Source organism: Arachis ipaensis, chromosome B3 (genome assembly GCF_059453495.1).
Source record: "Arachis ipaensis isolate K30076 ecotype BB chromosome B3, ASM5945349v1, whole genome shotgun sequence".
Classification (NCBI taxonomy): Eukaryota; Viridiplantae; Streptophyta; class Magnoliopsida; order Fabales; family Fabaceae; genus Arachis; species Arachis ipaensis.
The window spans coordinates 140,831,978-140,844,315 of NC_142438.1; the positions used below are offsets into that span (position 1 = coordinate 140,831,978).

At 35.6% G+C, this 12,338-nt stretch overlaps 2 protein-coding genes across 2 annotated transcripts; one reads left to right on the top strand and one right to left on the bottom strand.

Moving 5' to 3' along the window:
* The first annotated feature begins 816 nt into the window (after positions 1-816).
* LOC107631806 (Ankyrin repeat family protein) lies at positions 817-3,924 on the top strand. Its single transcript, XM_088507500.1, has 3 exons — positions 817-1,601; positions 1,876-2,285; positions 2,780-3,924. Exons 1-3 carry the CDS (start codon positions 1,268-1,270, stop codon positions 3,650-3,652), a joined length of 1,617 nt encoding a protein of 538 aa, XP_088363626.1. The 5' UTR covers positions 817-1,267; the 3' UTR covers positions 3,653-3,924.
* A 556-nt stretch (positions 3,925-4,480) lies between these two features.
* On the bottom strand, positions 4,481-11,833 carry LOC107631805 (ARM repeat superfamily protein). Its single transcript, XM_016335361.3, has 20 exons — positions 11,157-11,833; positions 10,925-11,038; positions 10,722-10,787; positions 10,282-10,371; positions 10,083-10,202; positions 9,846-9,874; positions 9,249-9,391; positions 9,052-9,146; positions 8,676-8,762; positions 8,413-8,520; positions 8,169-8,260; positions 7,866-7,947; positions 7,488-7,553; positions 7,027-7,142; positions 6,788-6,908; positions 6,233-6,394; positions 5,938-6,066; positions 5,632-5,700; positions 5,024-5,317; positions 4,481-4,932 (listed from the first exon to the last, which is right to left on the bottom strand). Exons 1-20 carry the CDS (start codon positions 11,235-11,237, stop codon positions 4,828-4,830), a joined length of 2,169 nt encoding a protein of 722 aa, XP_016190847.1. The 5' UTR covers positions 11,238-11,833; the 3' UTR covers positions 4,481-4,827.
* Positions 11,834-12,338: the final 505 nt, after the last annotated feature.

Genomic DNA, 12,338 nt, shown 5'->3' on the forward strand with positions numbered 1-12,338 from the left:
TTTAAGCCTTCTACTTCTAGCTGTTCAGCAGAATTAGCTTACAGTTTTTGTGCTGGCACCGATCTTGATTGGTACGAGGAAAGTAACCAAATTAAAGGCCAAAAATTAGTACTGTTTATATGACGAGATCAAAGCCGAACGAAGTCTATAAACAAAGTAGCTGCATTACAAGAGTGAGGTGGATTTGTTGGAAGTTGGAATCTAGCACTTGTAAGGAATCTATCTTCCTCTTTTTAAATTGTAATGCTACATCGATCCCAGAAAACTATTTTGACAATAGTGGCATTAATGAGTATATCATATCACTTTATTAAAATTTGAACTCTTTGGTATCTTTTCCTCTATAAATTAGAAACTTCAGATAAAAAATAAATAAATAAAAGTCGGAAATTTTTTTTATCGCTCTCCTTTCCCTTATAGATATTGGGGTAATTCAAACTTTTCCCTTTATAAAGGAAATATATCGTACTAACTATAAAAGGAAATATTTAAAACAACTAACTTCTCAAATCGCGAGGAAAGGTCTTGAATCAAATAAAGTAACCAGCTCTAGCATATTTTGTTACTATACTACCTCGTTACAATGTGGAATAATAAAATTGGATTTCAATTTACTAAACCAAGCAGCTAAATGACAAATATGAAAGACAATAGTAGTTTCATTGTGCGATAAATTAGTCATATCGAGAGAGGGATCATGCTTATTAACATGGTTTCTGTAACACATGAATGATGATATCTTAAACCGAATTATCATGATTAGATTAGATATTAGTGCCCCATTACTTAATTAGTTTATGTAACACAAACACGCATATGCAAATGCAGAGTGTTGTAGACATGTAATTCAGTAATTGAAGAACCGAATTGTCGTAAAGCAAGAATCTATTGAAAAAGTCAATGGCATCATACCCACATGGATTTTCTCTGTAACTAAGACTCCAGTGTCCCCACTCCGTCATCAAAATTATTAACATCTTTAATTAATTTTAACAGATACATACAAATAATTGAGAACCGCCACTTGGTGCACACATCCACTACCTTCTCTCTCTTCTTCTCTCTATCAATTGGTGCACCGATAAAGCAAGAACACGGTAAAGTTTCACACTTTTCCCCCATTTCCATTTGCTTCTCATCTGGGTCACACGGGAAAACAATTGAGATGGAAGACAGGGAGAATTGACTTGAACTGCAAGATAGTCCAAGGAGAAGAAGAACGACAAGATTGGATTTTTTTTGCAGTAGAGAATAGGAGTGGTTGTTGATGATGGAGTCTTCGAAGGCTCTGCGGTTCATAACACACCAATCGTTGTTCTCGACCGTTCGATCTGGAGACCTTGATGAGCTGAAGAAGCTGGTGGAGCAGCTGAGAAAGGAAGAGTCTTGTTCTTGTGCTTCAGATGCATCATCTTCATCGATTTCTGACGTGATGTCCCTTCAGAACGATGCTGGAGAAACCGCTCTTTACATCGCCGCCGATAATAATCTGAAGGACGTGTTCAGCTTCTTGCTCAAACTCTGTGACTTCGAGATAGTGAAGATCAGGTCCAAGTCTGACATGAACGCCTTTCATGTTGCAGCCAAGCGTGGTCATCTTGGTAATTCCTCTTTCTTTCTTTCAATTTTTTTGTATGTTCTTCAATTGGGTATATAATATATTCACCTTGGAATAACTTTTTCTGTTTCTTATTGTTGATTCTTGATTCTTTCATTCAGTAATTGAAGCAAATGTTACAATCTTTATCTTTAAAAATCTTGCTATTGTCTTATTAGGTCCTTCGAAAATCGAAATTAGGAAGAAAGGGTGATTAACATGCTCTAATTGTTATTCATAATAAGGATTTCAATTATGTTATATTAACATGTTAACAGATATTGTGAGGGAGTTTTTGAGTACTTGGCCAGAGCTTTGTAAGTTATCTGACTCATCAAACACCAGCCCGCTATATTCGGCTGCTGTTCAAGATCATCTGGATGTGGTCAATGCTATCTTGGAAGTCGACGCCAGTTCCATGATGATAGTTAGGAAAAATGGGAAAACTTCCCTGCACAATGCTGCTAGGTATGGTATGGTTCGAATTGTGAAAGTTCTTATTGCCCGGGATCCAGCAATAGTCTCCATCAAAGATAAAAAAGGTCAAACTGCACTTCACATGGCTGTCAAAGGACAGTGTAGTGCAGTGGTGGAGGAGATATTACAAGCTGATCCAACTATACTGAACGAACGGGACAAGAAAGGCAATACAGCTCTTCACATGGCTACGAGGAAAGGCCGTGAGCAGGTTGATCTTACTTCCCGTCGACCACAATTGTTGATTTTCGTACCATGTTTGCTTGTTGTTTTCATTATATTCTTATCTTATATACTTTGTGGCGAGGATATTTGTGAATTCCAACTATTAAGTTGCTAATACCAAAAAAATTATTGATCTTCCTATATAGTTGGTTATACACCCATGACTATGTGTTTGATGGTAGGTCCCCTTTGCACTCTTTCTTTGTTGAGTGAGAGCACTGCTTTTAACTCAACCGCTCTCTTTTATTTGAGTTTTGGACATCCCCTTGTAAAGATATTAAGGAATGGCCTAACACATGGTAACATAAGGAGCTACATACTTATTCAAAACTTTGCTATGTGATTTGATTTGTATTTTTTGATACAATATACCTAATGACTCAGTTGTTTAAATTTACACGATTGACACCCATTCTTCCGAAGGACCTTTCCTCTTATTCATTTTTTCTCCATTTACTAACATGTTTCTCCTGTTCTCAGATTGTGACCCTTTTGCTATGCTATACCGCCATGGAAGTTAACGCCATCAATAAGCAGCAGGAAACAGCTTTGGATTTGGCAGATAAGCTGCCGTATGGAGATCCGTCTTTGGTAATTAAGGAAGCCCTTGCAGAGTATGGTGCCAAGCATGCCAGGAATGTCGGAAAAATAGATGAAGCCATGGAACTCAAAAGAACTGTCAGTGACATAAAACATGAGGTGCAGTCACAACTTATACAAAATGAAACTACTCGTAGACGAGTTTCTGGAATTGCCAAGGAACTGAAGAAACTTCACAGGGAAGCAGTTCAGAACACCATTAATTCTGTCACAGTCGTAGCTGTCCTTTTTGCCTCAATAGCATTCCTGGCCATATTCAATTTGCCTGGTCAGTATATAACAGGAGGATCAGATGCAGGGAAGGCCAATATTGCCAATCGTCTCGGCTTCAAAGTTTTCTGCCTTCTGAATTCTACATCTCTCTTCATCTCACTTGCAGTCGTCGTAGTTCAAATCACTTTAGTAGCATGGGACACAAGGGCTCAAAGGCAGGTTGTATCAGTGGTTAACAAGCTAATGTGGGCTGCATGTGCTTGCACATGTGGTGCTTTTCTTGCAATAGCTTTTGAGGTTGTTGGAGAACACACATGGATGGCCTTGACCATCACCATTTTGGGAGTACCAATTCTAGTTGGAACACTAGCAAGCTTGTGCTACTTTGTTTTTCGACAACATTTTGGTGTTTTCCGCAGCGATTCACAGAGGCGAATCAAGAGAGCTAGCGGAAGCAAATCTTTTTCATGGTCGTACTCTGCAAATATATCAGACTTGGACGAATATAATTCCGACATTGAAAGGATCTATGCTCTGTGAGAACATACATAGCATCGGATGCAACTTTTTACTGAAACTGAGGTGAAAATGTTAGAGCAGTAGAATGGAGTATTCACCTGTTTTCAGATGAAGTTTCAGGTTGTAGTAGGCTGTGCAAATCTGTTTAATTTGCTCATATCTTGATTGTTAAGATCAATAATCAGCTCTCGGATGTAGATTTGTGTATATTATATTATAAGTGATGGAAAGGAAGTGCACTAAAGTTTTAAATTTGGAATAAGAAATTTCATCATAACACGAAATCCATCTAAATCTCCTCTAGTACTATTGGCAAACTTTAATGATTGTTTGTATCAATATAAGAAACTGCTGTTGAAACATGCTTTTTAATGTGTTTGTTTCAACTTTCAAAACCCTGTTTTTCACAGAAAAGTGAACTTTCTATGCCACAAGGAAAATTATAAGTTGAAACTTGAAAATGAAATATTTCGGTTTAGAAAGCTTCTTTCCATACAAGATCGATTTGGTTTAAGCAAAAAATTAGACTTCGAGAAACAAAATATAAAAATGGTGTGTGAAAAGTTTTCTGAAACCATATGTTTCTTTCATATTGGAGGTTATTTTAAATTAGTTTTTTCCTGGTAGAAATCCTCAAGAAATGAACATTTAATAGGAAAAAAAACTTGCCAATACTTAAGCTTACATCATAATGAGTTCTTAATACATGGAACAATATTCGTGAAATGCATGTGTAAGTGTTCTACAATGTTGCAACCTGAGGTAGCAACATATGATTCTCTGATATTATGAGATCAAACCAAACAAAACGCGTACCCCACACCCACACACACATGCATCACATTGTCATTGAGTATCTAATTCCTTATCAAATATTATTTAATTATTATATATCGCAGCAAATGATAAAGAGGTCAACAAAAAGAGACCTTTTCCTGAATAAAATATGGCCTCTAGCCCTCATGGTTTTCAACAAAAACTAAAGAATACCTCAGCCAAAGCCCGAAGCTTCATCTTGATTCCAAAAACCCAAGAAATTTCTATGACAAGAGTATAATAATGAAACAAAACGCGCTACTATGTGATTTACAATTTTTTACAAATCAATAAGCCGATCCCGTTCAAAGTTTATAAATATACTGAGAGAGATCATTGGCATAACAAGGACTCAAGATATGAATGTGCAAGAACCACCTCTACACTTGGGGGCTTCTCTTTGATGATGATCTTGAAGTTGGAACATTAATTTCACTCAACTGCGGTCTCCTTGGTTCTTCTTGTTTCTGTGCTTCAACCATATTCTGCAGCCATTTACATCACCAAATACAAAATCAAAAGGATCACATAAATATGGTTTGCATCTAACTACAAGACTTGAGAGAGGTTGCAGACCTTTGATAATGAGGTCGAATTCTTGCGTGACTGCACCTGTGCTTTTGAATGTAGACGATGCAGGTGCTGCACTTGCTGAAACTGTTGTAGTCTTGCAGCAAAATTTATCCCGTTATGTGAGTTTCCACCATCCATGGTTATGTCGCCATCCTCGGTGATTTGAGAGCCACCAGGCATTTGATGAAGAAACTGGTAAGGATTCCCTGAGGGTGTTCTCTTTAGTTGCTCGCCATTGAAAGAATACGACGGCACGGCTTTTAAACGAGTTTTCAGTATCTTAAAGGCGGCACTTTGCTGCATAATGACGGAAAATGAAGTGTCAATATTAGCAACTACATATGCCGCCAAGGTTTCCAAGCTGTTGTTAATGTAGATAATGTACATACATTCCTTTAGCACAAGAAGGAAATACTGAGACTTGAGTGGACAGAAATTTGAATTATATCGTAAATAGAATTGTTCATGAAGTAGTGATGTACACCATGAAACAGGTAAACAGCAACATGCTTAATAATAAGGAGTAAAAAACATTCAAGCATGATATCTTAGACATTGTCTCACCACAAAACAAGGATGCGATAGAAAGAAATAGTTTAAGTTGTTTATACCTGAGGAAGCAACATTAGAAGACCATACAATGCTTTAAACAACCATATATGTCTTCCAGGTTCAAGAAGCTGCAAAATTGCATGATGCTTCAGTGGATAAGAGAAGCATTTTTTAAAATATTGACATTCATTACCAAAACTATCTAACTGCCATCACTCCAAATGATGAAAATAATGCTCAATGCTTAATTTAACATAACAGAGAAAGTTCTGCACATTATATATTTTATCCCCCTAACAACAAGAATATTATATTACAGTATTGTAAAATATGAGCAGATCAAACAAGCAGTTTCAGTAAAGCACCTGCAATCTTAGATAAGCAAATATTGGAGTTTCCAGCAACTGAATCAATTTATCCAGCTGGACTAAAAATTTGACATTAATGTCTTCTTCAACGAGAGATTGAATCACAGTGCTAGCATGTTGGTAAGTCTGTCATGATAGATAATTTATATTATATGGGGAACATGATCTAAACAAAGCTAAGCTGTCAATCACAAATATACAAAATTTAAAGAGGGCATTTGTGCTAGTGTGTCTCTGTGTACATGCACAAGACTTAAAAACTAACAATCAAAACCAAGTTACAGATACCTACCTGAGATAATAAGCAAAGACTTATAATTGCCATTGGAGAATGGCACCACGATGCATACAAAGAAATATATAGATCCTTCCCAGCAGGATTTACCAGTGATTGCTTCAAAAGATCTCGGATCTCAGATAGTTCCAATGATGTAAGTAAAATCAAATTCAGAGCCTGAAAATTTTGTTACAAAAGGAGGGGGGGATATTAAAATCCATATCAATACCACTCTACTACACTGGATTGGCTAAAGGCCTATTAAGTATTGTACACAAAATATTAAAATGCATATCAATGTCAATCAGTATACTTTCTATAGGTCTGCTCAAAAGAGAAAAAACAGAACCAAGTTATGCAATAACAATTCACAAAAGAATGATTTTCATCATTCCCATAAAAGCGAAGCAAATACACTAGATTAACTACAAAATTCATGAAGCCGTTTCGTTTAAATATTTGGTTAGAGCCTACAGGGTGGTGTGGGTCATAGACCTGTGAATTTATATATATCAGAATTTACACGTGTGTTGCATCTTGCTATTCAAGCTCGCAGAAAAGTCAACCAACCTGAACCATAATTGATGCAAAATCCAAATCAGGTTCCCCTTCTAGTATTGTAGAAAGTTCACGATAGACTCTCTCAGCATTCAAGAGAACACAAAGTCGGCGAATTATCAAAGCACCTCGTCTTAAAGCATTTAAAAAAATTAGAATTTAATAACTAAAGATGAAAATATAAGCAAATACAATATTTTAGTGAAACTGCATAAATAAAGATAAAATTTTGGAACAAGTAAAAAGCATACTTCTCCAAAAGAGAATTGTCTATCCGAAATTTGTCCACCAGGAAAACAACAATCTGCCGGAAGTGCTGAGGATCTTTTGCAATAGCTGCATGAACATCGAGAACTAATAGTACAACCTGTTTAATTTAAAAAAAAGGGAGATGAAATCACTGATAATTCCAGTAAATTGCCTATTCCAGAAAGTGAAAACATTGCAAATAAGAAAAGGGGAAAACAAAAACTCATTTTTATTTAGAATCGAGTCAAGGGTAATGCAGACATAAAAGAAATCTATCTAAATTTTCTGACAATGGCCATGTATTTTTTTTAAACTAATTTAAGATAATGGCTTGTATGAATTGATAGAAGGACTTACCCTTTGAACAAATGTACAATTACAGCAAGATTGGCATATAGATTTTGTGAAAGAATGATTTGATGAAACAAATAATTAAAAGAGGATACCAGTATAACAAGGCTACCTCATCGGATGGGTCTGAAAGTGCTGTCAGTAGGGTACCAAATATGTCACCCAGATACTGTAAAACCTGTTTCAGACATAGATCCACATATGTGAATAGAAACCAAAATCTTCCATCGACATAAAGGAGATCTTGTACTATCCTTTACAAAGCATTTTGAATAAATACAGAAGGGACATTAGTTTGATTACATGAAAGATTTTTACCCACAGAAAGAGAATGTCAAATGAAACTTTGCGAACTAAATTAAATTGAATATTATCAGCTAGCCAAGTATCGTATTTATTTCCTTGTTAACTGGGCCAGATCAACTCCAACAGTGTAGAGGGACCTAACAAGAACATCAAAATGAAAACCGAGTTTGAACAATCTAGTCACCTCAGTGCGATGTCTGTTCAAAAGGGTTGATATCCAGTGCAAAGCTTCAATGCGAGTAGCTTCCCATTCACTTGACAATTGGCTGATCAATCAAACCATCCCAAAATCAATCTATAGAATTACAAGTGCAAAATCCAGTTGGCTAATTCTTTAAAAAAAATAAAAAATAAAATAAAATTCATGTAATAAGTTCCCCTAATAGCTTCTCACGTCAAACCATCACAGAAATTCGTAATATTTCAATTGCAAGTACCAAAAAAAATTCAAACCTAGCCTATTTCCCAGATCAGAGAAAAATTATACCTCCTAGCAATGGAGAGTATCGCTCCCACATCAAATGCTTCAGCTGGATCAGCCTTGATGGCACGTAGCTCTTCATTGGTTTCACGAGCAACCTTATACATAAGCCATAGATTGTTTCAAATGCTTTGTTTTGCATGGGGGAAAGGAATGTAATTTTAGTAAGAACACAAAAAACCGCGGGGTGGCCCAGAAAAATGCACGATAAGAGGATGGGTACAAAAAAAGGGAAGCTCAAATAACCTACCACTCGAATTTTCTCTTCTTTATCTGATATGCAAGGCAAAATGGCTCCAAGAATGTCAGCATAATACGGAACAAGCTGGTCTCCACCAAGTTTGACAAACTCATTTATCTGTTCAAATAAGAAAGCAAAATGAATCACACAACAGTAATTGTAATTTGGCTTTTGTTATAAAAGGAAATAATATTTGGGAAAATGCCAACAATATGCATAAAGTACAATAAAGCTAAATAATTAATTAGTCAAAGCACTGTGGTATTACTCACCCATGTGATAGCTGTTAGCCTGGTAAATTCATCTGGAGAACCTGCCCTTTGTACCAGGATTTCAGCCATTCGACCATAATCTACAGACTTCAAGAGTAGCACTGCTGAGTCAGAAAATGACTAATGAACAAAACACTTTGCTTTTGTGTCAAAACAGTAGTTGCAAAAGCAAAAACGATGCATAGCACATTTGATCAAACACAAAATTCGAAGACATACTAAGCATAAAATATTGATTATGGGGAAGATAAAGAAATCCAACAAGAAGAGAAAAATAATGAATAAATGCAGTACAGAAGATAGGAAACATTGTCCAGAGTGCCACAAGACTTGCAACTCAAAATACAAGTGGAAATTACATTAGCAAGAGCCTTACTGGGGAGTTCTTAATCTCTTGAAGAAACTCTGAAAGAGCGGAATCAGCTTGTTGACGTATTTCATGACTTGAATCACTCAACATATTAAACAAGCCTGGAAATTTTGTATATGATATGATTAGATGGTTGATCTCCATTTCATTTGTCTTCAAATGTTGAGAAGAATGGGAATCACTCTTTTAAAGGACATGCTTACCATCAAGAAAATCAGGAAGAAAACCCAGCATATCAATATCTGGGACGCTGTCCAATACAGTAATCCATCCTACCAAAAACTGGCGCACATATGGATTCAATACATTCATGCGCTCCCTCAACAGTGGTATGAATTCTTCAATACTGAACCAACAAAATAGGAAAAAGAAAGAAGAGGAGGGAACTCAGGTCAAGAAAAATTAGATACAGACGAAAAGGTGAAAAGTGAAATTTGCCTCTTTTTTGGTTAGTATTAGATAGCCTGGCACCTCACATTGCTTACAACCCTTACCTATTAAAGTTCTATTGAAAAGTTACATCCAAAATCTTAGGGTGCATTTGGTTTGCATTTTCATTTTCAGTGTTTTCTGTTTTCTGGATTTTGTGAAGGAAAAAGTGAAAACGGAAAAAATGATTTTATTATTTTCACTTTTTCCTTCACAAAATCCATAAAACAGAAAACACTGAAAATAAAAACAGAAAATAAAAACCCAAACCAAACGCACTCTTATGTACCCACACAGTCTACTGAAAATGTAAAGTAACATACTAACATGAACAGAGAAAAATATAATATAGATGTGAAAGGATGGTGCACCTGAACTGATCGCTCTCGGTCACAATATCCTGCACGAATGAAGCAGTGTTTGATTTTAGTTAATCAAAATGGAACAGCAATTCAAGTTATTTGTTTTCTATTTCCTATTTTCGGATAAAAAAGCAATGTCAATTATTATTTCGTCATATTCTTTGGGAAATCTTGCTATGCGCATAGATAAAAAAAAACAGCAGAAAAGGCTTTAGTGCTTTACTGGCGTGCAGGAGTGATGAATACCTTCACCAGTCGATCTAAGAGATGAGCAGCACTTTGTACATTGGCATCCGAGTCTGCAGAAAGCTTGCATAAGGCATCAAAGATCTGGTTGAAGAATACAATAAAATCCCCTCTCACAACCTGAGATACAACTAAAAATTTATACATTAGAACAAAGCAGATGATCATACTGAAACTGAACATGGGTCAACACAGTCACCTTAGCTATGTTATATAGTGCTTCGCAAGCATAATAACGAACTCTGCTATCTTGGTCAGAGAAGGAATTCAAAACAGGGGGCACAATTTGCTGTCAATCACAAAAAGAAAAAAAGGGCTTATGCTTAGATACAATTATCATGCCAAAATTCCAGATATTTCATTTATGTTCCTTAGAGTGAATTTTATTTCACCATTTCTAATGTTCCTCAAAATGTTGCCAAAAAATTTGGTGCCAATGATTAGGGCAGAAAATTGCACCAATTCCAAGCACACAACATGTATTTCCCATTAGACACATTGAACGCGGATAAACTTCTTATGTACTACTAGAATGAATTCAAATTGTAACCCATGATAAACAAACAAACAAACAAACAAACAGACTAACTCACTCCAATAAAAAGGACAAAATTCTTAAACAAGTGAGTAATCCCTCACCTCAAGATGCTGAGCTGCATCGGAAGTCAACCCAACAGTTGCAGCAGCCAATCCTATTAATCCTCCCTTCACCCATAATTTATTTTCAATTTAAGAAAATATATCATATAAGATGAAGAACCTATAAGCTTATTTAAAAGATATATAAAAAAATCTTTTAACGAATGAAAAAAATAAAAATAAATAGAAGAAAAGAAAGTTACCTTCCGGTGATTGGCTTGTGGAGAATAAGTGAATTCCGTTGTCAACAAATTGATCACAGCCGTTATTTTTTCATGCTCCCCAGCAGCAGCAAGCTGCTTCACTATGCCCTCAACCTATAGGCACAGATAGATACCCCCACAAAATCAACTCCCCATAAAAACTACTCAAAACCCTAAAACCCCAAATTAACCGAATTGCAACAGGATAAACAAGAAAGGGTTGAGGACAAACATCAAGTGCAGCGTTCTTGCGCTTCTCGTACAGTTTGTCAGCAAGGTTGCGGAGCACGGCTGCCGGAATCACCTCTGCCATGGCAACACCCGCAAGCTGGGAAGCACTTGGATACTCAAAAGCACAAAACCTTTTCAGAATCAAATTCGTTTTCGGATCTTCTCCTGCTCGAAACGAAACATTTCGGTAGTGCTTTTTGTTTTCTGGTTCTTTTTCGCTTTTTTGGGATCAGATACGGAATCAGAAAGTCAAGATTTTTTTGGGGGATAACGATTGACGTGGAAGTGGAGTGCGATTGTGCTGGGGAAATTGGAATTAAGATGAATGAATCAGATCTAGTAACTTTTTTGTGAAATTGAAACTAAAACTGAAAATGAAAATAAAATAAAATAATTGAACCCTAATTTTTCCCCTTTATTTTAATTAGAGATTAGAGATGAAAAGAAATGGAAAATTGAAAATTCTTGTCGCTACAGGAATAATAACTTTGGGATTTAAGATCCTTTTAATAATAAAATTAAAACAAGTTTGTGAGTGAGTGTCTGCATTGTTTCTACTTTCTACCAATACCAGGCCAGCTCGAAGCTGAAGTTGAAACTTCTAACAAAACCACACTTCGTGAAGTTACATAAATGTCCTCTGTTCGTGCCCAATCATATTATATTTAATTATTTATTATTTATGTATATCATGCTCAGTGGTATTTTAGGAATTAACAGTAATAAATTCAACATTTTCTTCTCTTCAATACTTTTCCAAGTATTACTTTATCGTTTGTATATTAATATTATATTACGACTTTGTTTTATTTATCTTCATGTTTTCGGATTTGGTAAGGCTACTTTTTGTGATCTAGTCAAGAAAGGTTTCTTTTAATGATTTTATCTGAGATGGTTTCCTCAATATCACCGCTTAACAAAAATTATTCTCGAGACTTTCTTAATTACAAGTGTTTTAAGTTAAAAATTAATATTTCAAAATCTATATCTTCATGCTCTAAATTAATACTTATTGCTTATAATCCACAATCAAACTTTTTTTTCTCTCACCAATGTGATATTAGTTTATATACACTCCACTGTTTTAAAAGATAAAAAACAGTATTATTACCAATTTACCATCACAGAAGAGACATATTTTAGCTTATAGCTTAGAAGAATAAAACCGATCCCATATGGTGCA

Bases quoted from the DNA above. Each gene is read 5' to 3' on its own strand.
- LOC107631806 (XM_088507500.1), top strand. From the start codon at position 1,268: ATGATGGAGTCTTCGAAGGCTCTGCGGTTCATAACACACCAATCGTTG. The intron at 1,602-1,875 runs GTAATTCCTCTT...ACATGTTAACAG, and splicing joins AGCCAAGCGTGGTCATCTTG to ATATTGTGAGGGAGTTTTTG. The intron at 2,286-2,779 runs GTTGATCTTACT...TCCTGTTCTCAG, and splicing joins CGAGGAAAGGCCGTGAGCAG to ATTGTGACCCTTTTGCTATG.
- LOC107631805 (XM_016335361.3), bottom strand. From the start codon at position 11,237: ATGGCAGAGGTGATTCCGGCAGCCGTGCTCCGCAACCTTGCTGACAAA. The intron at 10,788-10,924 runs GTAACTTTCTTT...TTATGGGTGAAG, and splicing joins CACAAGCCAATCACCGGAAG to GGAGGATTAATAGGATTGGC. The intron at 8,521-8,675 runs GTGAGTAATACC...TTATTTGAACAG, and splicing joins GGCTAACAGCTATCACATGG to ATAAATGAGTTTGTCAAACT.